The sequence below is a fragment of the Falco peregrinus genome, chromosome 13 (assembly GCF_023634155.1).
Source record: "Falco peregrinus isolate bFalPer1 chromosome 13, bFalPer1.pri, whole genome shotgun sequence".
Lineage (NCBI taxonomy): Eukaryota > Metazoa > Chordata > Aves > Falconiformes > Falconidae > Falco > Falco peregrinus.
The window spans coordinates 2,334,135-2,361,909 of NC_073733.1; the positions used below are offsets into that span (position 1 = coordinate 2,334,135).

General features: G+C 52.7%; 1 protein-coding gene and 1 long non-coding RNA gene across 3 annotated transcripts; one reads left to right on the forward strand and one right to left on the reverse strand.

The window, feature by feature from the left end:
• The first annotated feature begins 592 nt into the window (after positions 1-592).
• Positions 593-7,829, forward strand: LOC114011523 (uncharacterized). The gene is made up of 2 exons (XR_003553457.2): positions 593-681; positions 6,270-7,829. It is a non-coding gene; the product is annotated as an uncharacterized LOC114011523 (long non-coding RNA).
• LOC101922704 (Krueppel-like factor 5) lies at positions 696-27,509 on the reverse strand. 2 transcript variants are annotated; one of them, XM_055818178.1, is made up of 5 exons: positions 27,344-27,509; positions 12,305-12,352; positions 8,418-9,321; positions 5,391-5,450; positions 696-1,933 (listed from the first exon to the last, which is right to left on the reverse strand). In XM_055818178.1, the coding sequence occupies exons 1-5, from the start codon at positions 27,506-27,508 to the stop codon at positions 1,755-1,757; spliced, it is 1,356 nt and encodes a 451-aa protein (XP_055674153.1). In that variant the 5' UTR covers position 27,509; the 3' UTR covers positions 696-1,754. The 2 variants fall into 2 exon arrangements, 1 of the variants encoding a protein (XP_055674153.1); XR_003553456.2 differs by lacking the exons at positions 5,391-5,450; positions 8,418-9,321; positions 12,305-12,352; positions 27,344-27,509 and adding an exon at positions 2,385-5,361 and having other exon boundaries at positions 1,843-1,933.
• Between the last annotated feature and the right edge of the window lie 266 nt (positions 27,510-27,775).

Below are 27,775 nucleotides of genomic sequence, written 5' to 3' on the forward strand. Positions count from 1 at the left end.
TGCGGAAAGCCACCCAAGCCAGCTCCCAGCAGTTCAGCGGCCCAATTTCACCCTTCCATTCCCACCCTCCCTAGTGGCATGGAGAAAGGAGGAGGCTTCTTGCCAAAGAGCCACACAAAGGGCTCACTGCAGCACTGTACCACCAGCCCCAGGCACATTATCCATTCCAAAGCCTACGCCACACCATGTGCCCCCCCAACCCCCTTCCTGCCCTCCTCTCCTGCCCACGTGTGCTGCAGGTGTGACCATTTTTATTTATCCAAGGAAAAGGACAACAAGGAACCCAGCTGCAGTTTTCGGCTAATGCGCAGTTTGGCAATAGCAGGGAGGGGTGGCTGTCAAATTTCCACCACCTCAAGGTGCCCTGGTTCGGCGTGGCCTTTCGTTTCTTGCTGCAGACACGCGTCAGTCTGCGCATTACTTAAATTTGTTCAAGAATAAAAGAGGATGACGGCGTAGAGGAAATCAATATTCTGTTGAAGGCACCGGGCCCATTATTTGTTCCTGATTTATTTATTACCTGCACGGCTGCTGTTTAAACTGGCATGGCCTGGTTCTTGTTCTGCCTAAGTTTAACCCCCGGTAGCCTTTGAAGAATGGCTGATGTGCCCCACGCGTCACGGCACCCCACAGAAGAAGAGGGAAAGTGCCTTACGGAGCCCAAGGCGGTGAACCTGTGAGGTAGGTAACATGAGTACAATCTGAACAGCAGGATTTATTGGAATTTGTTTCAAAGATGCTTTTTTCTTTTCTGCCTGAACGTGATGAAATGGCAACAGCAAAGGGCTGGTGTGATTGCTGATGACTGATTCCTTGTGTGCATGTTCAAGGCTTGAGCAGAGCCTGCCCAGTGCTTTTTGAGAAAGGCACAGCATATTATGGCAAACCAGAGCTTTACCAGCGGCTTTTTTGCAGTCCCCTTGGGTGGTTTTAAGACTGATGCTGGTTCACCCAGAGACGTCTGAAGTCAAAATTCATCTAGGAAGCAGAAATGCTAAGGACACAACCAAAAAACCTGGCCGAGCAGGGCAGATATTTGCAGCTCTGAGCGAGCTGGCTGCCAGGAAGCCACAGTTGGGCTCAACAGGACACAGATGATGGCTTTTGTCATCTGCTTTTGTGCTGTCCCTTGCTCGGAGGCTTGTCAGGTGAGTACGTCAAAGGCCCTTTCTTCTATGCCCCCATGGAGACTGGGATTGTCAACCCAAACAGCCCTGGGCATGTGCTGTTCCCACATGTCAGAGGTGCCACAGCCATGCTGTGGGGCAAGGTGCCACATCACGGCCATGCCGTGGGGCAGTCCAAGAGGCTTGCACTGACAGTTTGGAGTGGGACCTCTCACACACAGCCAGGCTACCAACCCATCACAGCCCTCCTCAGGCTCACCGAAGAGACCGCCCTGAAAAGGGGTAGAAAAAATCCTGAAGAGCTTGAGATATGAAGGACAGTTGCTCCTGAGTGACAAATAAATAGCAGGTTTGCTGGAAGAAAGCCCTTTGGAATCCAAGGTCCATCGCTCCAGTGCCGCCGGGAGCCTCGTCATGAGATCAGTCTGTAATTATAACTCTTTTTTAATGAGATTTCTTTTAAAACCAGAAACAGCTGGGGACAGGGCTTGCAGAGGGGGCTTGCTCGCCACCCCTGCCGGTTGATCACAGCATGGGTTTGTTCCTATGTACGAGAAGAGGAGAGGCCCCTTGGAAAAGAAAAAGAGTTTCAGCTGCTCTTGGAGAAGTGGCAAACGTAGGCAGCTCCTAGTTCTGGTGCCGCTTCATGTGGAGAGCCAGATGGTCAGAGCGGGAGAAGCAGCGGCCGCAGGCTAGGCACTTGAAGGGTTTGGCACCCGTGTGCTTCCGGTAGTGCCGGGTCAGCTCGTCGGAGCGGGCAAAGCGCCAGTCGCAGCCTTCCCAGGTGCACTTGTAGGGCTTCTCACCTGCGGAGGAAGAGCCACAGGTCACGGGCACAGCACAGCCCCGCCACGCCACAGCCTACACGGACACGCGCCTGCCCTGCCTCCCAGACACCCCGTCCTCCAGCAGGACCCGGGGGGGTACCCCGGGCTGCCCTGCCCCGAACAGGGCTCGTGGCCACGCTGATGCTTCCCGCTCCCAGGGTGTGCTTGCTGAGCACAGCCCATAGCCACCACGGGACCATCATCAGTCACAGAGCTGCAGTGAGCCAGGGCTTGTCCATGTGCCCCTCCCCCACCCCCGCTTTGCTTTCTAGGCTTGGTTCCTAGTACTGTTCAAGTTCCTGTTGGATTTTGGAGCATTTCTGGCTAAAAAAAAATCTATTTAAAAAAACCCAAAAAAGCTAAGAATTATATTTATTTATATATATATAAAATATATTAAAAAAACAAAGGAAAGTGTTGCTGCTCATACAGGTGTGGGGAGCATCAGGAGGAAGAAAGGGGTTGTGCCATATAGATTTTCCTCAAAACCTCGCATCTTTGAAAGCACCTTCTAACCCTCTCTGCCTCAAAGTTCAGCCCTGCAGCAGCTCACACAAAACACTGTTTTCTACAGGACATTTAGGTGACGTCAGGCCTCTGCCCTCTCCTCCCTCCCATCCATACACACCTATTCCCGAACCGAAATCAATTAAATTGTGCAACTTCTTGGCCAGCTGGGAATTGGGCTGGAAAAGCCCGTGCCTTCTCCCAACTGCCTGTGTGCCCAGGTTGTGGGGCTGAACCCTGGCTGCAGCCCTCTCCGTGCCTGGGTGTGGTGCTCTCAAATATTAGCCCTCACTCTTAACAGCCTGAACAAGCAGGCAGAGTTCAGGGAATGTGCTGACTTTCCCGACCTCAAATATTTACCATTTCATCGGCCAATTGCTGAGCACACCATCGCGGCATGAATGCACGTACACATGCAGCATGCATGCACAGGCATGTATGTCGTGCTCTGACACGTTTCCCAGTGAACGGCTGTTCCTCCCTGCAGCCTGTGTGCTAGGCAGGCGGTGCATTTGGCCAGGAAAATGAAAACATTCAGCCACAGAAACACCTACAGTGTCTTGCAGTCACCAGACAAAATATGAAAGCACAAACACATGACCCTGGAGGAGCCAGGGCACCAAGATCATCTCCAGCTCCTCAAAAAAACCCTGGGCTCTGCACCACAGGAAGGGGAGAGATGTGGGTTTTTATGGCTCAGGTAAATGGGGAACTTAAAGTCAATTTATGAGCAGCACACTGGATGTTTTACAGCATGCTGGGGATCTCGGGGTTTGTGTTAGCATGCTAAGACAAAGACGGGATTTGCACTGTGCAGCCACAGACATTGTCCCAGCCGGGTCACCTGGCTGGGTCAACCCTACCAAGGCCCTTTAGTTTCAAACAATAACAGGTTGATCTCCAGGATAGAAACAAAATGCTTTCCATTGTCCCACGAGCTGGCTCCATCTCCCAGGACAGCACGGCAGGGCAAGCTCAAACAAAGGAGCCAAACTGGCATTCCCACCCCCGGGAGGCGGGTGAGCAGCCACCGGGTTATATATTTAATCTCACAATGGCACCCAGGAAATGAATGGTGTCTCCAGGAGATGAATACAGCCCAGCCCATAGCAACGGGCAAACCACAAGAAAAGATCTTGGAGATCATGTACTTCTCAGCCCAGCTGCCATCAGGCGAGGAATCGAGAGAAAGGGCATTATTAACCCTTCAAGTGATGGGGCTGAAGCAGCATCGAGCTTACTCAGCTGGCAGGAGTTGGGATGGCCCTGCTGTTCCAGCTCCGGTGCTGTGCTCAGCGAGGTCGAGGCCTCAAAAGCAAAATGCAAAGCTTCAAAAACTGGACACAGACACCCCAAGCCTGCCTGTGTATGGCTCTCCATTTTGGGTTTCCTTCTTTTTACCCACCCCACAACGCTACCAGTTTTCTTGCCTACTCGGGTCACGTCCTCCTTCACCGCTCTGCCCTCCCCTCTTATAGCAAGTGAAGTGGAAGGAGGCAAACACACTTGGATTTCCAGCCCAATTACTGGGAAACCTAGAAAAATGACTGCATTTTATTGGGTTCAAAAACTGCCCAAGTTTGCCTGCATACATCTTCATATCATGACTTGAAAGGACGTTGCCTGTCTCAGATGGGTCACGTCCCCAGGCACAGAGCTAAGCCCTGTGCTCCGAACAGGAGAAAAGAGATATTCAATTTTAAAGCGAGAGCCCTGCCATAGCCCTGAATACAAATTGCTGTTGTGACAAATGCTTATCACCACCAGCTCTCAGAGCTGGGACAATGTCCTTCCTGTTCCTCTCTTCCACCCCTTCCGTGTCGCTCTCCAGCCTGCTCCTACCCAGGCTCTGCCAAAAAAATATTGTACCTCATGCACAAAGAAAAATTCTTTGCTGGCTTGTTCGAAGGACTGATAAGATGAAAACGGAACAGAGCCAAGTGCAAGAACTGATTCCCAGCCTCAGGATGGGTTTTGTTCGTTGTTAATAAAAAAGAAAAGTGAACTCTGGGCCAGCTTAATTGCTTTCAGTAAAGATCAGCCCTTCTATAAAAGAGATTTATGAGGGCACTGATGGTTCCTGGACTACCTGGGGATCTGATAAAGTTTCAGGTATAATAAATGCCTTAATGAGAAGACCCGTGCTTGAATGCACGAGTGCCACTGAGCTAGGTTTACCCCAGGGAAGCTGGCTGTGGTGAGAGTGGTGGGAGCTCCCCTGTGCTAGTGACCCTGTTTACACCAGCAAGGGCAGCCCATGGCACCTTTGCCCTCAGGGATGAGGGCACAGCCCTTCTGTACATGTATTCAGAGCCCTCCTGTTACGTGTATTCAGAGTCCTGTACCTGTATTGGTGTATTCGGCAGCCCCAGCGATACACCACTGGCAGCTGCCAAGGGGACAACCACTAGGTGCGAGTGGTGTACGTGGCTGGTACACAAGGAGAAGCCAGGGGTTCCTTCCTCTCCCTGGGAACCACAGCAGCCCTTGACGCAAAAGAGACAGCCTTTGTCTCCTCAGATGTCATATGTATGCACCATGTGCCTTGATGGAATCTTTCTGTAGGCTAAGCAGGAACAGACCTGGCTAGGATTTGAGAGATCTCAAAGGAAGAGCTCAGAGTAATAGAGGCTCTGAGGACACCTCCTCCTCCTCCCAATACATAGACTCGAGAGCCTCCAAGAGTTCTCCTAAATTTTAGACCACCCCTCCAGAAGGCAAGCGAGTGCAAGCAGCAGTGTACTCTCGCTATAAACCAGTGCAGCCATTGGACTTTTTTTAACATTAACATCAGTAGACTTAACCACGCTCCTTACCCCAATAACCACCCTAGATTAAGCTAATCAGCTATGTTATCACCCCTGTTAACAGGCACAGTATAAGACGTGTAGGCTGGCAGTTTCCCCGATGATGTGGTGCTCGCTCTTACCTGTGTGAGTCCTCTGATGTGCCTTCAGGTGGGAGCTCTTGGTATAAACTTTTGAGCATCCTGCAAAAACAGAAAAGACAATTTCCCTGTGAGAAAGGGGCCCGTGCTCGAACAAATCCAGAATATTTATATTCAAAGTTAGGGACAGAGCAGGCCTGAAAAGCACTCCAGGCATCTATGCAAATAAGCCTGGCTACGCCCGTTTTGTTTCAGCAGTAACTCAAGGGCATTTGTCCTCCAGGACAGACAGACCTTTACAACACACCATCTTTTGCCATGCAATCCTGACACCCATGGGCATGGGTGCTGGGAATTGGGAGGGAGGGGGAAAGATTCAGGCACAGACTTTCAAATCCCCCCTTCCTCAACCATGTCTTCAAGGCAGGATGAAAGCATTAAATTCACCACTGTTAGCTGCTAGCTTTTTGCTGCTATTTGTCTTTTCTGGATTCCAGACGAGACGCAAGTGATACTACTACCACAGGGCTGGAGGAAAGATGTATTTTGTAATAGTTTCAGCCCCAGCAGAAGTGGTAGAAACATTCCGGGAAGTGGGAAATGCCAGGTATACTGTGGAGCCAGAGTCTGGCTTTCAGGATCCAGAATAAAGCCAGTGGGCAGTATTTTCAGAAGGTCAGCAACAAGAGGTTTAATCAAAGAAAGGCTCTTACAGAAACACCGTGACTTTGGCAAAAGTTTCAATAACAGGCGTCTTAAAATTAATCATTGCAAGTTCCTCATTTCAGTTAGATAAAGTTTCGAAAAGCTTCTCATGCTGCCTTTATGGCCCTGCTGCATTGTGTTTTGACAAGTACATTAAAATATCAATTTGAATTTTTATGACCTGCATAAGCAACATAGTCGTATTTTTCATTCCAGTGTTTCCACATGGCCTAAAGAAGCTTCTTGCAGGAGGTCAGCTCTCCGTCCTGTCCTACTCAGAGGGGCAGGAGCAGCCTGCTGCCTTGCCCCTCCCCACGGCAGGAGGGGTGAGGGCTGGTGACCCAGCTCAGTTTTGCTTCTGATGCTCTGAAGCCTTGGAGGTCCCTTACACTCAGAAGAAAGAGAAGTATGGATGAGCCCAAGGACTGCCCCCTTGCTGGCCATGGAAGCGCAGCCAGCTGAGCACCCAGAGCAGTTCCCAAAGCTAGAAGGAGCAGCAGAAAAGAAGCCAGAGCAGGGCATGGCTGGGCTTCATTTCCCCGTGAGCACGCAGAGGAAAAAGTGCTGAGCCCACCACCTGGAAACCCGGATCGGGGCTTTGCAAACAGGTCTCCCCTGCTCATCCGGTTACCGGTGTGAATTTGGCATGCCTCCTGTCGCTTCCTCAAGCAGACCACGTCAGTAAGACCTGCTGCCCCTGCCATCAGTCCCGACTGGTTTCACCTCTAGCTGAACCTCACTGTGAAGTATTAGAAGAAGCCTTCCTCTGTCTCTGCACGTACACACTATCGAGCCACCCGGTGTTTATTCAGCACAGGTTGTTGGGGGGGGTTTTTGCACCACAGATGTGTTCCTGCCTTTCCACGCAGGCCAAAATCCTGCCGCAAACAGGCGAGCTTTGCTGTGGTAGTGCATCCTGCAGGACAGGACTCTTGCTCTGACCAGTTCTGACAAGAGCAGAGGGGTCTGTCTCAGAGCACTGGTCTGCTTACAGCCTTCGTCTGGCTCCCACCACAACCAGCAGAAGGTAAAAAATTCAGCGCGAGCTGTTAACCACAAGTACATGGATGCAGGTTCTGGCTCAGAAAATCCCTAATCCGCAGCTTGCCAGAGAGCTGGAAGGTGCGAGCACAGAAGGATGTCCCTAACATCTCATATTCTTGTATACTTCCTTGGGTCACTGCTGGAGACAGGATCTGGGCTAGACAGGCCTCTGGGCTGACCTACGACAGCCACTCCTGTGCCAGGGAAAGAGCACATCAATCTTGCAGGAGGCAGTTAGGAAATCACTTTCCTCAGTTCACACCCCCCCATGGGAAAACTGTTTGCTGATCCCCAGCAGCTTGATGGCTGGGGCTCCGTCCAGGAAGCGGGAGGTGTGTGTCCCTGCACGAGGGCTGGTGATTTTCAAGCCCTCACGCTGCTGGCACTGGAGTCACCAGAGGGACACAATTGCTTCTCTCCCGTGTGGCATGAATGAGCGTTTGCAGCTGTGGGTCCCACAAGCTCTCTGTGCACAGTGCAGGGAACCCTGCGAGATCTCCTCCCGCCAAGGTATCCCAGGTCTTTAGATGGACACGCTCATGCAATGAGGTGACACACAGGGAACAGCCTCAGCTCTGGGCTGATCATTACCCTGAAATGCCTTTGGGAGATCCACATCTATACCGGATCTACAATTAAGATATCACAGTGTTTTTCCTTTATGTTTTTTAACTGAGTTATACTGCTATGAAGTTAAACGTTACATAGCTACATAAATACAGTTGGACTTGATGGTCTTAAAGGTTTTTTCCAACCTAAATGATTCTATGAAGCCACTGAAGGATATGACAGAGACACTCAGCTTATTGACTCTTTGGAAGAAGGAATTGGGGCTACAGAGGGGGACCGTAAAGGCTGTTTATGGAAATTACTGGATGGTTTGCCATCCATTATGGGAGAGTGGGAAAGGAAAGGTTGGTGAGAAAGCCAGCATGGTTTCACCTGCAGAGAGCATGTGGCAGCTCAGGGTTAGGCAAGATCAGAGCGAAATAGGCAGCAGATTTCCAGGAGCATCCCTGTGCATTGCAGGAGCTCTCTGCCTCGCAGTTAGGCTTGCTTTTGCCAGAGTGGAAAGGGGAAAGGGAAGGAGAGAAAAAAGGCATCAGCTAGTGCAGACAGGATCGACATCTTCTGCTCCCTTGGTGGTGGTAGCAGCTCCACTTCTCTGGGCCTCTCCACCCAGCTCCATAGCTCCCTTCATCATGCAGACAAAGTGATTTCAGATTAAATTCCTGCAGAGGCCCAGGGCAGCCCCCAGCCTCAGCATGTCAAGAAGAGACCCCTGCCAAAGCCAAGTCAATACATCAATGATAAGCATACCTGGGTAATCGCAGTGATGGATTCTCCTTTTCTCCAGCTCAGGGTTGTTGCGTCTGTTGTATTTGGGGGTCTGCATGACGATGTGCCCTTGGGAGAGGGTCCCAAGGCCATTGGGGACTGGAGGGACCTGGGATGACTGGACTAGCTTCAGTCCAAAAGTGGCTTCATAGGATGGTGGGGGAGAGATGGTGTTGATGAGCTCGGGTTGATTTTCTGGGCTGCCAGGCTGTGAGTTGGGGGGTGAAGGGGGGAGGTTCACCCCTGGAGCAGGGTAGAACTGCCCTGAGATGTTGAAGTTTCCCTGTCCCTGGGAGACATGTGGGTACTGCTTAACTGGCCCTCCTGGCTGGACAGGTCTGTGGACCACACTGGACATGGTGTTACCTGTGGACATGGTAATGCCACTGAGACTGTTGATGGCTGTGGTGCTGTTGGAGGAAGATGTCAGAGTGGTAATGTCAGCGCTTCCGTTGCCAAGAGGCATCTGGTAAAGCTGGGATTGCTGTGGATTGGTGGATAAGGGGATCTCAGAGGGCATCTCCTGCTTGATGAAGATGTTGTTCACTGCCACTGACTGGGGCATGCTGAAGACACTGGTGAAGTCGGGCAGGGTCTGCGTGGAGCCCGAGGCAGAAGAGCAGGGCTGGGCAAAGCTGGTGCCAGGCTCTGTTTTGATCTGTGGGAATGGCGTCATGGGTTTGGGTGGCCGGTAAAGTCCAGTGCGCAAGTGTGTCGTGTCTGGCAGAATCACGTTGATGTTGACGCTGTACGGCGTGGAAGTGGGCTTCTCTGTGGAGAAGTACTCATCCACCACCGAGGCGCTCTCCCGGCGGTACTTCTTGTCTGGTATCATCGGGATGGGTGGCACCTCATTTGAAAGATACTTATCCATTTCGGACCGTGCCTATGGCAAAAAACACAGACAAGAGAACTTGTGAAGAGTGTCCTTGACACACTGGTGGTGGGAGTCCAGCATTCAACAAGTGCTTCAGCTAGCAGGAAACAGAGAGCCGAGAGTCACAGGCTGCAGTGATTTAGCTTCAGTCTCTGACTCAGCCAGACTCCCCAGGAGTGAATCACCATCCTTTGTCCCACCTTCCTCCTACCTGTCTGCACTGATAACAAAGGGTAAGCTAGGCAGAGGATGCAGTTAGGAGAGAAATACAGCCTGATAAAGAAGAGACAAGGTTTAGGTACAGAGCTTTGGTCACACAAACAAGAGAATTTAACTCTAGAAATGGGATGAAATCAGAAACTCTGCTCCGGTCAGCCTCACACATTGGGCGTGTTGGATCTGCAGCCCACCTTAGACATGGTGACTCTGATCTCCTTTAAACTCAACAGCCTGAGATGTACTGCACCTTATTCTAGGGCAATACTTTTAATTAGCCGAGAATATTCTAGGACAGTATCTTTAGTTACTTGAGAATTTCTGGCTGTAGCCCCAGAAATCTCAGTGAAGTTGCCACTAATTCAGTGGACTGTGAGCCTAAAATGGAAACTGCCAGGCATATTATCACTGTCTTGGTAAAGTGACTCAGCCCTCACCCGCCCTTTGGTTTAGTTCTAGATTTGTAAAGCTGTTTTTACACGTCTGGGTCCTCCAAGCTAAAAGGACCTCTAGCTCAGACAACCACCACTTGCCAGGTTTCTTACCCTCCTGGTTCATGTCTGGTGTGGCATCCCACTGGATCCAGGCTCAATCATTCAGCAACCTGATAGAGCAATCCACTAGGAAATTCATCCTGTGGCATTTGAGGACTCAAGTTCTGCTCTCTGTGGTTAAGGATACCAGTGCTAATGCTCTTCTATAAAGCTAACAGCCTTTAATTATGTGGTTACCCATGTGTCAAGCTCATTGCAAAGCCCTTGTAGACTCATTCATATGTAGAGGAGTTGGCAAAATCACCAGGTTTCCCTGGCAGGGCCTACAGCGCACTTCAGGAGAGCAAGCTGATCTCACCCCACACCCTGCATGCTTGAGCCGAGGGTTTTACAGCTCTGAACTATGTCACTGGAGTGCAATGGGCCAAAGTCATCCCTGCTGCAACTTCGTTGCTCTTAACAAAGCTGGACGGGATCCAAGAGATTTCCTTGCCCTTTCCAGCGAAACACACCACCTGCGCTTCCAGCTAATTCAAAGAGCCTTTGCACCTCTGCAAGCCACACTGGCAACGCACGGGTAAGCTGGCTTCCACCCAAATACAGGTACGTGCCACAAATACACCCTCTTTTACACAGGTAGAAGTTTGGAGAAGCTGGACTTGGAAGTGCTACGCTGCACTGGAACTGAGCATGCTGCACTGGGACTGTGTTTTCTGTGCTGTGCTCGCTGTACTGGTGTGTGTGTACACACTGTGCTGTAAATCCCACCCATCACCATATGTGCAGGCCCTGAAAAGTACCTGCCCTCATTCAAGGAAGCTACCTGTTGACACTACAAGCTCACTTTGTGTCACACCCTCATCTAACCGCCTTTTCTCAAGGCAACCCAGCAACCCCCACCACCACGCTCCAGTGAGGAAACCTGTGCTCAGGCATACCCTAAAGCTAAGGCATCAGCAGGAGCAGGGAGAAGAATCGGAGACCCTCCACTCAGTCCTTGAAGGCTCATCCAAAACCCTGATGTATCTCTCTGCTCCCCCCCTGCAGCATCCAGCTTGGGTTCCTGCCTGAGGGAGAACCAAGCCGGAGCTTTGGAGCTGAACCCTGCGCACCCATGCTGGCACACTGCTGCTACCCTTGGGAGTCAGCTTGCTCTAGGCAGTACCAGAGACTCGGAATGCCGTACATACCTGAGCAATGAAGTGACCCACTTGCCAGGAGTGGGGGCAGGGGAAAGTTGTTGGATGCCTTTTACTTCTACACTTCCCTTATCTCTGGCATTTAACTTTCTCACCTTCAGTTCCCAAGGGAAGGTCTCCCCTCCACAACTCCAGTGGGTCCTTATACGGCAGGCAACCAGGCAGGTATATTAAATGTAGAAAGGCATGGAGGGCCCTAATTCCTGAGCCAAAACCTGCATTCTCAGCCAGAGTCCCCCTGTCCGCTGCCTTTCCCCCTTTCGCTGTCTCCCAGCCTCCTTTTCTCTCACAACCACCCTTACCTGCAGAGCAAAGTCTTCTTCCTAGCATTCCACTAAAGCCTGATAAATCCACTTCTCAGCCGTACCAGCCCCGGGGTCCTGGGGAAGGGGGGTGTTAAGGGGCAACTTGTCAGCAGAGCGAAAGCAATGTGTTTGCACCAGACAGGGAAGGACACCAGCCCTGTCCACAGCTGCAGCCCCACCGGGGTACACAGGACTGGGAAGGCGAGGGCCCCCCACGCTGGCACCCAGCCTGCGGTAACACGGGTCCTACAGGGCCGAGGGGCCCAGCATCCTTTGAAGAGGGACAGAGGAGCACTTTGCGTGTTTGTGGGCCAGAAATGCCCAGCAATCCTAGCCCCCACCTGCACTGCTCATGCAGGGTGCTGGCACCTAACGCCCTGAGCACCCCCAGCCCGTCCTCTATCCAACACCAGCTCCTAGGCCCACGCACAGCACAACCGGGACGACTCGGTGCCGACGTGGCTGGGTGGGATCCAGCTCGAGTGTCCCGATTGCAGGTGTCTCTGGCTGCCACTCATGGCTCCTTTCTGGAGCCAGTTAATGGAGACAGACAAGCCACAAAGGAGATGGCTGCACCGGGGGCGGGCTGGCTTGCACAGGTGGAGACACCAGAAGCGGGAGGAACACAGCCCGGGTGCCGCCATGTCCTTGCCCGTGGATCTGGGGGGCCCGCACTGGGGCCGGGTGAATCCTGGCTCAGTGTTTCAGGGGCTTTAGCGGTACCTCTCACCAAAGGGGGAAGAAGCATGTGGAGGAAGGAATGAGAAAAGTGCTTCACCTCAAGAATGAGCGGTGGCATCCGCTGTTCCATCCTCATCGGGTGCAGCTGTGGGACAGACAGAGCTGTGTTAGTGGGACAGCCCCCCCCCCCCGCCCCCCCAGCCTCCTCAACCACCCCCCGGCCATGGAGGGCCTCACCCCCTGGCTCCCCAGCCCCTCACAGCCCCAGGGCCTCTGGCTGTCAGCAGCCGGTCCCCGCCACCCACCCTGCTCCCTGACATGGAGGCAGGGGACCGTTGCCCACGCCGGTTGGCAGCGCGTGGCCAGAGCACCCTGCCTCCGCCTCACACCAGCAGGCAGCAGGGCCCACGGCGAGGGGGCAGAGCCCTGAGCCATTGCGGCAGCCATGCTTGCCCCAGGGCACCTGGAAGGACCCCCCAGCCCCCTGCCCCGGCCTGGGGGGGACACTGCCCACCCCCAGGCTTTGTGTGTGATGATGGGACCCAGAGGCCACAGGAGGAGCAGGCGAGGGCTCAGCTGGCCCACCCTGTGCAGGGATCGCCTTCATTTTCCTCCTGCCCTCAGGTGGGAGCAGCACCCCATCTTCAGCATCACCACTCTGTTCATTGACAGGGATACTTTTTTCTTTTATTTTTTTGTTTTCCTTTCCTGTTTAACACCACCTGTCCCACAGCGGGGTGGGAGGAGGGACGGAGCAGCCCACTGCAGGGATGAGCCGGGACTTGCCCCCGGCTCACAGAGCCAGTTTCTGGTTTTACGTCTTAATCCCCACCGAGAGGCACAGCGGGATCTGCCGTGGTGTTTGGAGCTTGCCCAAGGAGAACGGCCTCTCGGTGAATGCGGGCAGAGCTCGACCTGGCTGCAAGGTTTGCTGAACTCTGGGCTTCTCACAGGGAGAGAAGGGATAGCTGAGAAACACAGAGCTCTCCAGAGGAGGCTTTGAGGCACGGCGCAAAGACCTTCAGAGATTTCTTAGCCCAGTCAAATCAATAAGTTCTCGCAGTTCCCATGGGGCTCCCATCCACAAAGGTTACCATAGGGTGGGCAGAAACATTCATGCTGTGTCCTGGGAACAGGCTGGAAACCACCAGAGCAGGTGTCAAGGGCTGAGCCCGCAACATTCACCCACCCAAGTCATGTACAGGGGGTTTTCTTGGTGCAGACCTGGGGCTGTGGCAAGCCCAGGCACCCACCACCTGGAACCGGCACCCACCACAAGGTGCTGTGATAGCCAGGAGACACCGTGCTCAGCTGCATGCCCAGGGCCTCAGGCACAACTCCTCTACCCAACATCTAACAAGCTCCCTGTGTCACAGCATCTGCAAGAGCAAGGGTATAAGAAGCTTTCCCCAGGAACAGCCTCAGCCACACAACCTGGGCTCAGATGAACCACGGCAGATGTGTGGCAGCACGACAAGCTCGATCCAGCCCCTCAGAGGTGAAACTCTCAACATCACCCCACTGACAGGCTCCTACAAACTTGGGGGAATCCCACCTCATCAGGCACAGAAGCAGGCAGCCCAGCCACCCCTGGCAGTGGGGTCCCCAGGGACCTGTTCGGCAGTTGGCCTTCAGCTAGGCCATTCCTGTGCTTCGCAATCTCCAACATGGGAAGACTGCCAGAATTTAAATCTCTTTTATCGTTCCTCACAACCACTACAGCGTGCTTGCAAACCTCCTGCACACCTCTCCTCTCCTGCCTCAGTTCCCCCCAGCTTTCCACAGAGGGCTGATGGCTCTTCTCAGATCTCTCACCCAGACTCGGACTCTTTCTCCAAGGCCAGTGCTCAAAATAGGCTACAGTACTCCAGCACCAAGTAAAGGGGAAGAGTTATCTCCAAACCCCAAAACAGTAATTATCTGCTTTCTGTGGGTTCAGCGTCAGCCTGTGCCCCATTCTCATTCCACATCCTTCTGCTCGCTTCCAGTTGGCCCATTTTCTCCTCCACAACCACTAGCTATCACCCTAACCTCTACCATTTATTTTGTTCAACAAGACTGCAGTAAAGCCTTTTCTCGCCCTCTCAGTTTGGGGTCATGCACATATTGTCAGGCTGGTCAGTCAGACCAGCAAGGGCTAGAAACCAGTACAGGTTTCCCTCTTGCTCACAGAAAACCAGCAAAACCAACTCAGTGGGCTCAGATTTCCCATACTTGAGGTGTTCGTATTTCTGGAAGTTGCATCTAAATGGAGGATGTTCCTTGCAAGGCCATGATAGACCACAGAGCCACATGGCCTTGAAAGGACGGATGCCAAACAGGCTGGGGATGCTGACAGCTGCCATCCCTGGAGAGCCACTGTTCTCCATGTGGTCTTCATGCCTGGAAGCATGAGATGCTTAAATATGAAATTGCCAGGTCAGAGCTACAAGGGCATTGGGGTTGAAAGCTATGTCCCGTCACTCCCACCAGCTGGAATAAACAGCTTCAGAAGCACCCATATACTCCAGATAAGCTCCTTTGCAGGTAATGCTTGATCCTGCAAGTGGTGGTCCAGCCACTGGATCCCTCATGTTGAGATCAGCTACACCAGGAGACCAACAAAATGCTCTACATTTCCAGCAGTCTGCATTCAAGACCTGCCATGGTAAGCAGCACAAATACAAAAGAAGCGATTGAGAGCAAAGCGGGCCCCGCCGGGAGGAAGCCCTACAGACACAGGGTTTCTGCAGGCTCCTGGGCCAGCCCCAGGCAGGTCCTGGCAGCAGGCTGCAGCCCTGTCTGGGGCAGCTCTTGAGAGGGCAGCTGAGGACACTGTGGTGGGCTCACACAAGACAGCAATGACCTGGAACAATCAGCCCATCCCTTCCACCCTGTCTGACAGCCACAGGCAGGTGATTAACCATTTTCTTGCTTTTTTGCAGAGGACTGAACTTACCACGTAGCCAGGGAGCTCAGTTTATCTCAATACCACAAGAGATACCCACCATGCCTTGATGCAGAAAGCCTCCGGGACCTTCTAGCTGAAGAGCCACTGGATCTTCAGTGGGTTCAGCGACCAGGTTTCCCCTGTACTCACTAGCAATGCCATCATTGCAATCACCGGAGACAAGGGTGAGATTCAAGGTCTGGAGACTCCACTAACTGCATCAACAAGGGCTCCAGCAGCCATCACAGGAGTCATACATCAGTAGCTTAAAAGTGAGCAAAGCAGAAATACAGGCAAAGCAGACATCAACAAAACTTCTGTAGTTTAGTCCAAACTGGGATCTTTGGTTTGGCCAGGAAGGGAAAGCCAATAAGATGCTGTCCCATTGAATAGTCTGTCATACAATAAAAGCACTGAACTCCTGCGGTGTTTTCCCCTCAAAGTCATAGTACCTATTTCTGACTATGGAGGAGGGTCTTTTCAACTTGCCATAGAAAAGAAAGCCAAACAAAAAAAACCTAATCAGGGAAAGGTTAGAATAAGCACTGTATCCACTCCAGACAAGGCCACTGGACACCAGTTTGTGTTACTGGACCAGCAGGACCATGTTACACTCAGCACTGGCACATCTGAACAGGGACTTGGTGACCAAAATCCCCTGGAGGGCAACTTGCTGAGGGCAAACCTCAGCAGCCTCGGAGAGCTGTGTGTTGAAAAGCACCCAGCATGGTGAGATCAGTAAAAACTGAGCCAGTTGCTCTACGAAGAAAGCAGATGATGAAGCCCTGCTTCCCCCAGCTTCCTCCAGAGTGGCTTCTCCCATGGCTAATAGGTATTGACATGAGTCTTCCCCCTCTACCATCTGCCAATTTTCATAAATCCTACAGGAACCTCCTGCTTTGGAGACCTCTATCTCTCTTTCAGATATTGTCAAAGGCAGGGGGAGGCATTATCAGGACATGGATCAGTACACGTAGAGTTCAAGACAAACATTTCTTGGGAGGAAACAGAAAAAAATGGTGCTTGAGCCAACCATGCCATTTTGCCAGTGATTCACCACGAGCATCGTTAGAAGAGTGCTAGGCACTGCAGGCTGTCAAGGCAGGAGGTGGGACGTGTCTTTCCCATGATTAAACACTTTCTAATCTGAAGTTGATAAATAGCAAACCGCCATAGAAACATCAGATGTTGTCACCACACAGGCAGCAGCAGAGAACAAGGAGAGAAATCAATGTTTGCTAAACAGGCAACGAGCTTGTAAAGTTGGCAGAGGGAGTGGCTGCGGGGGAAAGGGCTCAGGACAGGAGAGGAGTTTCTCCAGTTCTTGGCAGCCTTGAGCCCTGCGCTAGCCCCTGCCTGGCCGCAGCCCCCGTATCCTGCTCTGCAGTGCCGGGAGGCATCAAGCCCACTTCTCCCCTTCCCCAGCTGGGTCTCAGGCTCTCGCTCACAGCCAGCCCCAGCTGCAATGCTGTGCTGCTTGGAGATGCAAAGAGCTTTCAGGAAAGGGGTGCAAGAAAATAGCCAGCTTCGTGCAGGGAAGGTCAGCCAGCAGCACAACCCTGGGGCGTGCGGGTTCAAGGGACAGGGGAACGGCAGGAGCCCCCCACCTCGGGGCAAGGAACCCTCCCCGAGCACAGGCATGTGCGGGACAACGGTTGTGCCTCCTGTCAGGGTGCTGGGATTACGCAGTACAACCTGCTTTCTCATACACGCACCTGCATGAAACTCCAGCCTCCAAGGGAATCAGCAAACAATGGGGAGGATAATCATCAATCAAACCCCATGGCAAGTACCTGGCAGTACCCCTTTAAAGGCACACATTATAAATAGACCATATTTATATACAGATTTGGTTCAATATCAGCATTTATTGTCTCCTAGTTAAATATTGACCTGAGTAAATATTTGTTTCTCTGATCATTTGGGTTTGATACTGACCTCGATCGACGTTATTTTCTGTTTGTTCCTCAAGTCTTCTGGAACTCTCTGCAAAACGGGATTAGCAAAGAAACCCCCAGGACTCTTCCTTTCAAGTACACACAGGGCCAAATATTTAACTGCTGTAAATAACAAGGCACCGTTGCAGGCAGCAGGGCCAAACTCTGTGCTTACGCAGGTGGGTGCTGGGCTGCAGAAGGCCCAGGATGGACTCCTCTCCTTGCCCTGTCTTAAAGAGCTTGGGAGCAATGCCAAGAAACTAGTGCTGCTCTCAGAGCATTCAGCTGTGTCTGCATCACAGGCAGGGGCAAGAGTCATCATCACTAGCTTTGGCCACCTGGGAAGTGGGCATCTACACAGAAGTCTCTGTGCAAGCTCTCTCTGGAGTCTTGGAAGTCTCTGGAGTGAGGAAGACCACCAGAGGCGATCTATCCCAGCAGCTTTCCATCTTGAAGCTGTCACACCTTTCCACCTACAAAAGCAGCTCCTGGAGCAGGACAAAGATACACCCTTTCTCCAGGTTTCTGCCTGGAGCTCGCAGGTGGCCCAGGAGCTGAGCCACACTGCTCTGAAGGGTTGTTGCTCTACTCTTTTCTGCCCTTGTGTTTGAACTACCCAAGGTAATTGTCACCTCTCAGAAACACAGAATTTCCTTGAGACCTAAAGCCACGATCAAGGCAGATGTGGCCAGCTGGGAGCCTGGCTGGCCTTCTGGCTCAGCCAGTAGGCAGCAACATTTCCAGCAGACTTGCTGACTCTGTTTGCTATTCCTTTCCTCGGACAACTGATAAAGGCTCACTCAAAGGCAATCTACCTTGGTTATTTATCACAGAAATCATGCCACTACAGTCAGCAATCCCAAAGGCCAAAGAAACCAGGAAAAACACCCTCATCCAACTCCAAGGTCAAGTGCCTGGAAGAAGAGCAGTTTGGAACAGCCAGGTTCCGGTGGGCTTTAAGAAAGCAAGCAGAAACCTTTATAAAAATAAAGCCATAAATGGACTGAAAAATAACTAGCAGGGTAGACCTTGGAGACATGGAGCTTGGAGAAAGCCCTGGCCCAGCCTACTATCTCCAGGCCTCACTGAACACAGGGGCCATTCTGCCCATCCAGCCTCAGGCAGGTCCAGATGAGGGTGGGGGGTCCCAGTTTGATATTAGAGTAGCTCCGCACTGGTTTCCCCTACAAGCCCAACCTCGGCACTGGATGGAGCCCGAAGGCAGGTGGGGAAACGGGGACAGCAGCCTCTCCTCACCCATTGCTCCCCACTCTGCCCTGGCAGGAGGGAAGCTCTCAAAGTGTGGGAGAGGAAGACATGAGGACTTAAAGGAGTCAGGTCTTCCTACACAGCTTTCTATTTCTGAGCTGCTCTTGCTCGGCAAAGGCTGGGGTCAAGCCCATCAAAGCCAACTGGAGGTTTTCTGTCAAGCCAAATGTGCACCCACTGTCGGAGGCAGGAGGCTGATCTGGGTGGACTTTTGGCATGAGCTGGTACAGCGATTTGGATGTTTTTTCTAGAAAGATGAAATGATCCAATGTTCTTTCAACTCCTGCAAGATCAAGAGGCTTGGAGCTACCACAGCCCCCACCAAACCATGCAGGAACTCAAGCGTTCCCCGGGTTGTGCATACATACAATCAACAGTTGAATTTGGCTAGCCGTGCAGCCCCTGCTGGTACCACCAACTAGAAGCAGGCCCACCTGCAGCTCCACTTCTCCTCGGCTGCAGCATCTGCTCCAGCACACCCCTTCCCCTGAATCTGAGAAGACGGAGGCTCTCAGATGTCACCATTCCTCCCCAGGATAACCTGGACCAATTTATCCAGCTGTTCCTAGCGTTGCCATGGCCGTAGGACTCTGGGCTTGTTTGTCCTTGAGTCTTCTGGCTCTCCTCTGGTTACACATCCGTGCCACAAGTCCTGAACCAAGCGTGACATGGGAGAGGCTGTTAGAGCTCACAGGGAGCCTCCCCAGCTGGGTTATGGGTGGGATTCATTCTGCCTCATTCAAACCATCTAAAAGCTTACACTCGTCACCTCACCGCCTCTGATCAGAAGAAAAGCAGCACATTCCCTGGGCAGGGTCTGACAAAGGCAGAGTGAGTCATCCGCTGCTTGCTGGGGCTTGTGAAGTCCTCCTGGCATTCAGCACGCCATAAAACAGACCAAAAAGCCTGTTCTTCCCAGTACGAGGTGCAAGGCAGACCCAATACCCCATGCACGTCCGGGAAAAGCAAGGTCAGGTTTCACGTGCGGACAGCAAATCCCACCGTCCTTGTGGCCCTCGACTGTCTCACCAAACCAGTTAGCAGAACAAAACAAAACAAACCCTAAGGCAGGTGAAAACATTGTGTTTGAACGAGTAGGGTTTTGAGCCAGCTCCTTTATTCCAAGCTTGCACAGCACCTAGCACGGTATGAGGCCAAGAAGATACTGCCAGTATCAGGGACGGAGCGGGGCATCGGAGCAGGTCCGCCTGGTGCAGCCCCTTCTGCTGTGATGCTACCCCATGCATTCCCTAGCACCTGTGCTGTCGGGAGGGTCCTTCTGTCAGCCTGAGAGCAGAAAGCCTCAAAGAGTTTCCTCAAGATCCATTCAGTTTAAACTCCCTCTTTCCACATTTTCACTGTATATAAATGAATTGCCAATTGCCGTTAATTAAAGGAGACCGATTACGGCAGAGGCCAATAAAGGCAATTGACAGTTCCTGTGGAGAAGGCACCAAGCCCTGGCAAAGCTCCAGCCAGAGAATTTTGGAGCCTGGGGTTTGCCAGCCCCTGGGAAACACGAGGGCTGTGACACTTGTCGTGTTCCAGAGGTGAAGTCAGTCAGCCAAGCTAATCGTTCTGAGCTCTCCCAAAAGCATGACGCAGAACCACAATAACACCAAATACTGAAAGTTGCTCAAAATGAAATGTTAGGTCCCAAAAAACAACAGTGTTTTGAATGATCAGTTGGGAAGGGGAGATGCCCCAGGTTTTCCATTCAATTTAACAAACCTGGGTCATTTCCACATTTTAGAGAACACCATCAAACCTCCTATTCATTGTGGGAAGGATTTTCATTTGAATATATTCAGCCACCCCTGCATTCAGCTCCCTGAACTGTCCTTGAGGAGCAGCAAAATGATAAATGTTGTACTGGCAGCATTAAAATGATGGGCTGGATTCACTGGTGAGTAGGTACCCGCATATCTCTGCCCTCTCCAGGATGGGTTCACATTCACTAAATTGCCTTAGACGTGACAGAAGTGATAACGGATGGATAATATTATTTTCTCCTGCAAGTGATAAGTACCAGTGTTTTCAGACCAGCTATACTGGGACCAGTTCTCGCCATTCTCTCCTCCTACTTGTACTGGAAATACTACAAAGAGTTAGGTCATTAAATGCATTTTAGTACTTGCAAATCCTATCCTCAGTAGAAACTCGAAGGTTCTTATCACATTAAAAAAAATTAAAAAATAATAATTTTCAAAGAATTCTCCAAGCATTTCTGAACTTAATGAAAGATTCTTTGTTTGAGTTTCAATCTGAGCTTGAAAGGGGCTGAACCTCTTTGATGTGGTAAACAGCCCATGGGGTTTTTTTGAGAGTTTTCATGCTAGCTCAAGTTCTGAGAACATCTGAATTGTAAACATTAATTCTCCAATCCCTGAGCACCAACTGTACCCTGTGACTCATGTAACTCACCAATGGAGCACAAGAAGAGCAAATATTCTAATCAAGGGGCTCAGCTAACAAGACGGTGGTAAGTGTGATTATTTGCAGTGGATGGGTTAGATAAAAGAACTCACTGGACCAGGGAACGAGAACAAAATAGCGTCGGTAGCTGACCAAACAGGTTTGAGAGGGGAAAATTCACAGTGGATGATGCACCGGCCAGAAATGCATTACCCTAGACCTTCGTGAGTAATTTCAGATGACTGTGTTTGCTTCCCACACACCATTCAGGAAGAGCGATAAAGGGAAATCCGTTGCATTTACTATGGAGTCGGAGTCCCCTGCTCATTTCCTCCCTTAAATACTTGCGTTTTCAGTGTTCAAAAAAAAACAACCAAACCAAACAAAAACCCGCCACCCCAAAACATGCTTTTCTAGCTAGTTTGCAACCTCTCCCATGTTGGCAAGTGGAAACCAGGTTCCAGCGAGGGCTGCACAGGAGGACAAGGAACAGCACTCCTGTAATCTTTCTTTCTCGGCACTGTCCCTTTCTCTCGCTCCCCACCTTGCTGAGCCAAACTTCCCCCAAGCAGAACAATCAGCCTTTGTACCACCTGGACAAAGCCATTGTGCACCAGCGAGCTCAAAGTTCGGCCAAGCAGTTTCATCCTACACCTTGTCTGCTTCCAGCAACGCTTGCGTGCGAACCCACACACACATGGGGAAGTCTGTGGGTTTGGGGGATTAAGAATAATGAAAAAACAAACATGGTGGCTGAGATCCCCCAGATTTCCCAGTCTCTGGCTCACCGGTAACCGGTTTTGTCCAAAGCCTGCTGAGCTCCGCACTGACTTTGGACCCACTCCCACAACAGGATCTGATCTGCAATGAGACCCACCACCCCGACACGGCTGCGGCGGATGGGCATCCTGCCTGCGCGCTCTCCTTGAGGGTCTTCCTGCAAGAGCAGAGGAACACATTCATCCTTTCTGGAGCTTCTAGTTTAATTTCCCTTGGCCATGCAGACACCTGCCAGACAGAAAGCCCATCTGACTTGCAAATCTGCGGGCTGGTCCTGAAGGCATCAGGCTTCAGCTGATCCCAAAGCAAAACAGCCCCAGAGGATCCTTCCCTCCCAAGATCCCTCTAGCCAGAGGCCACACAGCGCTCAGCCACACCAACTGCCAACCCACCATCTTGGCTTCTGCTGAGAATGATCAAGTGAGCCTGTTCCTCCTTGCCCAGCCTTTAATTTGACTTCTCTGTATCCCCAGTCTTGTCCTGCACACCTCTCGAGCCTGCACAGGGTGCTGGCACCCTTTGAAAATTAATTTTGCACAATTCCGCAGAACACAAGGACATTTTTGAACCCTTCTGCAAAGCCAGGAGGATCCCAGAGGGCAGAACATCCCAGCCATGCAAGGGGGAGTGAAGAACCATGACTTCACACTGCCCACAGAAGCACATTACATGGACCGGGCAGCTCAGAAGGAAGAAGAAGGGAGCGAGCCACTGAATCCTCAGCAGATCATGCCAGCCTGCTCCATCTCCATGCCTTGCACAGCTGTAAATGGGGATGCTGGCAGAGGCCTGAGCTCAGCTCCCTGCTCAGCTGGTGGAGTAAAGGATGGGAGCTGCTCCTTCCAGCGTTGTGAATCATGGCTTGCCTGACACGTGGCAGTGCAAAGCCTGCGCGGTTCCCTTGCATCGTCACGATCCAGCAGAGAGAAGGGAATACCTTCACATTGCAACACCATGAGCTCAAAGCCTGTCCTCAAACACGGGCACAACCTTAAAAACTGGCACTACCCTACTGGGCTCGTGTCTGTGGGCCAGGTTCAGCAGCGTGACAGAGCATGGGCACAGGCTACCCGGAGAGGCTATGGGGTCTTTGTCTCTGGAGACATTCACAACCTGCCTGGACGCGATTCTGTGCAACCTGCTCTGGGTGAACCTGCTTTATCAGGGGGTTGGACTGTGTGATCTCCAGAGGTCCCTTCCAACCCCCACCACTCTGTAATTCTGTGACCTTCTTCTCCTGAGCGTGCTGGGCACACAAGGACCCCAGGAGAGAACACAATATTTTCAGTCCCCTCCAAGCATCCAAGGAGTGACATTAAACTCCAGAAAGATGCCCAGGCTCAGCTACCCCCAGCCACAATGAGCTGTCAACATCTCATTATAGGCCAAGAGCAAAACTCCAAAGCTACCATCTACCCTTTCCCAGCAGAAAAGCTGAATTAATTCATTGCATGCAACTCCTGACAGCCCAAGGAAATCAATCACTCCTTGACAGCTGTGCTGTGGACTTCTGCGTCTCTAGTAATAAATAAAGTGGAGCAGGACTCCTTCCTGGCCCTGATGCAAACCACATCTGTACGAGCCAGAGCCATCACCCTGGTTCCAGCTGGGCCGTCAAGATGCTGGACCACTGGGGAGCAAGAAACCCATTCCTGGTCCAAGAGAAAGCCACCACCCAGTCGTCAGCCCAGCACAGCCACAGTCATGACGAGGATGTGGCCAGAGGGGCTCAGACCAATGAGATGCAGGACACAGGGCCCTGCAGGGACAGAGCAGGATTGAAACAGCTCCTGCATTGCCCTGAAAGCTGAAGCGTACCGAAAAATGCTTGGTCCAGCTTCTCCTGTGACACTGGGAGGAAAATCCCTGCCAGAATAAAGTTAGAGAAACGTCACAGCACCTACATCCACCCCAATGAAAGGGTCTGGGAATGGCTGTTCATAGTACTGAGAATCCAAAGTGCCAGGAAAAGCTCTTGGGGGAACAGCACCATCCTGATACCATCTCATCTGTTCCAGCACCTCCCAGATGCTGGAGCTGTTTTCTTGCTATGCAAGCCCCCCACCCAGCCCTCGGGCAGGGCAGAAGGGAGTTGTGCCAAGCACAGTGGTGAGAAACTGCCCGTGGGGTAGGAACTGGGCTTAGAGGACACAAGGGGAGACTTTCACTGCTGTTTTTCAGCTTGCAGCAGCATAGCCCACCCAAGGAAAGCAAGGCAAGAAAGGACAAGCTGGCCTGGGGCTACCCCCAGCCACACTCACCAGGATCTTCCTCACCACCCATGACAGCCTCTGTCCCCACTGGGTGCTCACCGGCCTGACACAACTGCCCATGGGGCTCCTGATACAGGTAGGCAATGGGTTAAACCGGGGTCTTTACTCCATCTCTCCTCCCTAGCAGCTTCTTCACCAGGTGCTGACCTCACCCAGTGGTGCTGCAAACCCAAGTGACCCTCCAGCGTCAGACAGCAGCTCTGAATTCATGGCAGGCACAACCCATCAAGACAGGCACTGCCTTCCCTGAACCCTCGAGGGCAGGGCTGACACTCTCAGTAGCCCCCATTCTCCTCCCCACCCCTTAACTGTAACATGGAGGCGAGCACAGGCCGCCCCTTCCACCACCTCACCAGCACCTTGAGCTCCTCACAACTGCAGGAAAGCCCACCAGGAGCCAGCTCCTGTTCTGCACATATTGGGAAGGGAGCAGTGGCCATGCCATCTCCTTCCCGACCATGCTGGCAACCTTCCTTTAGAAACAGCCCCAGGATCATGGAAACCTAGGTCTGTTCTCACCATCTCACTTTCCATCCCCGCCGCTGTCTGCCCAGGGGCAGCTCGCACAAGAAGGCAGGGATCGGGCCGAGGACCACACTCACACCCGAGGGAGACCATGGCGTAAAGCTACGGGTGGCTTCAGGAGCAAGGGGGTGACTCACAGGACTTGGCAGTGGGGTGGCTCATCTACCATGAGCTCCAGCCCAGCCCAGAGGGACAGAGTCTCCCATCTGACAAGCAGCAGATGGTCCCAGGAGGGTTCCCCAGCCTCAGGTAACAACAAGGTGCCCGGGAGCTGCTTTGGCTCACCAGACCTGGAGCAAAGGGCAACAAGGTGGGAGCAGATGAGCCCCGGTGCCCCCCCAGCCCCCTGACAACCATGCAAAGGAACCAACTCCTCCTTTCCAGAAATGCCTTGCTGTATTGCTTTTCTTCTGTTTATTATTGTTTTTCCATCTAGCATCAGCCTCTTGGGATTTAAAGGGGAAAATTGTGCTTCTGGCCGATCTGACTCAAATCAGAAAGGAAAAGTGCTTTTCTGTCACAAGCCTCTCCTTTTTTCTCTTTTTGTTTGTGTTTGTTTTGTTGTTTTTTTTTTTTTTAATTTGGGGCAGGGCAGCTGGAAAGGCAGAGAAAAGGGAAAAACTGATCATAAACTCCACAAAGGAACTACTTCCACCTGACTCAGACTGAATAAAATTTTCGACAGCAAACAGCTGCCACCTTCCACTCTTGTTTGAAAAGTGATTTGGGGAGGGCAGGAGGGGCTTTGCAACCAGCGAGATAAAGAGTTTGCTCTTTTCTTTGCCCAAGATCAGGCAGACAGCAGTCAGGAGAGCTGGAGCAGCAGGAAATGCCCTGTGGGCGATAGCCGGTGCCGGAGCTCTGACAGGTCACAGCCTTTTCCATAAGTCTTGTCAAACTGCTCTGATAAACACCCTCCTGGAGCAAAGGGTTTCCCAGACGTGCAGCCATCCAGCTTTTCCACCCTCCAGCTACGGCAGCTTCTTCAGCATCTCTTCTACAGCGACCACAGCCTTTGGCATTCGTTAAGAGAAAAGGGGCCAATGTATGGAAAACTCCTCCCCGGGAGATGTGGGGTCCAGCCCTGGGCTGTCGGGGTTTTGCCACCCATAATGCTTCACCCTGGGTGGGTTTGCAAAGAAGTCCCGGCGCAGCTGCTGGGGGCTGAGCCACAGAGCGTGGGTGAGCTGGTACTCGGCTCCAGCCGGCTTTCCAGCCTCCATCCCCCATACGTCCGTAAAGGGACACGGGGCTCTTATTGGCAAAGGGAGGACATCTCTGATCGGCCACCCTGAGGCCCACCCTCAGCTACCTCTGGGTGGGCAGTGGGTTGGCACTGCCCCAGGGCCCAAAACCGGGGTGAAGGACCCCTCTTCCCTTTGAAGGGCAGCAAGGATGGCATGGTGGAATGAAGGTGTTTCTGACCGCAGGTGGGCTCTGCATCCCCACAAGGAGGACAAGAGGTGGCACAGGGTCCATGGCTGAGGCATGGGGCGAGCACCAGCCCTGCTGCCTAATCCCACCCAGCAGCCAGGGCTACAAAGGGGGAGAGAAAGCAAACCTCGTCCTTCCCCCAGACCAAACAGGGAGCTGCCGCCCTTTCCCACTGGGCACGGGCCCCAGAGATAACCCACATCTTTCTGAAAAGCAACCACCTGACCCTCCGACTTCAGATAACCCACCCAAACCCGGTGTGGAGGGGCACGGGCTCTGGCAGCCCGGCATTACGGGAGAGGCGCTGAGCCAGGACCACCACAGGGGAAGGAGTAGAAGGGTTGCATGGCCCTCTCCCCCCATTCTGAGCCCCACAGCCACCCTCACAGCCCCTGTGGATGTTGGATCACCAGGGAAATATGGCAACAGAGACGCTACCTTCATCTTGCCACCTCCCTTTGAAGGGCAGAGCCCCAGAACCGGCCCTTGGGGCATCGGTGGTGCCAGCAGAGGGAAAGCGGGCAGCAGATATGCAGCCCCAACCCCTGCTCCGTGCCGAATCGTTGCTGCCCACCATGGGGATGCCCTCCCAGCGGTCCCCAGAGGAACGGCAGCTGGGACGAGGGTATCCCTGTGGGGTGGCTGCGGAGCGAGGGGCCGGAGCCGCCCTCCCACCTTGATCAAAATGGCGCTGGGGACGTGGGGCGCAGGGTTAATCATTAGCCGTTGGCAGCACTGGGCACCCCACGGCCCAGCTCGCTCCATTTCTCCAGGGGGGAAAAGGTGCCAAAACCTTGGCAGCAGGATGGGGGCCAGCCTGGCTCACCCCTTTTCCCACCAGGAAGAGCACCTGAAGGCTTTTCATTGTGGGATGAGGGGTCCATCACCCAAAACACCATCGAGGAGCCTTGCCCCCTCGCCTGTGACAGGCAGCAGGGCTTGAACGTGCTTCTGCCATGGCCCAGGACAGGGGTGGGCATGCAAGAGGGGTGGGCGTGCAGCAACAGCCCAAGGTGGCTTATCCAGGTCTTTATCTCCAGTGCACGGCGGGGACGCCGCTGGGGAATTTCAAGGAGCATTCCTTACCCACCATGGCGGCAGAAAAAAATAAATATAATAAAATAAAATGGAAAATAAGCTCCCATTTCCCCACCACCACCATCACGCACAGACACAGCGATCCCGTTGCCCACGTCTCTCCCAGCGAGCCGGCCCGGCGCAGAGTCCCTCGGCACCCCCTCACCTGCTGGCCCTGGGGAGCAGGATCAAGCCCCGGCTCTGGGGAGTGAGAAAAACCCAGGCTCTCCTCCAAAACGGGCAACAAGGCGTTTTGAAGAAAGGCAGGAGAAGGAAAAAAAAAAAAAAAAAAAAAATGAAACCCAACACGCCCAAGAGAAAATCCGGCGGAGGGGGAAGCACGAGCGTACAAAGCGACGGAGGTGTTTTAGCAGAGTGGAAAAACAAAGCAGAATTAAGTCTAAATCCCGCAAATACTAGCAGCCTCCGTGCACCTGAGCGGGCGAAGCTTGGCCCCTTCCCACTGCCCCACAGCAAACTGCCGGCCTCCGCCTTACCTGCGCCAAGTCGGGTGGGTTATCCAGGGGCCGGCTGGGGGGTTTGATGTCCTCAAAGACGGGGGCGTCTTCGCCGTGTTCCCCCGACATGGTGACGGGCTTCAGCGGCGTAAACACCGAGGTGTCCTCGGGGAGCGGGGTGCGCAGCACCAGCCCGCTGCTCATTCCTCCCACACCCCTCGTGCCCACTTCCCCAGGGGGAAAACAAATCTTATTTTAAAATAATACTTTAAAAAGGAGGTGGGGGGGGAAAAGTGAGGAAAAAAAAAAAGGAAGGGGAGGGGAAAGGGAAAAATAAAAAAAACCTGAAGGCAGAGGCGAGCTGGAGCGAGTTGCTAATCCTGGGAGGCCAGGTGTCGGGTCACGGGAAGGCTTTACCTGGGCTGCGGGAGGAGGAACGCCAGCCCGGGAGCCGCGGCGAGGCCGTGCCGA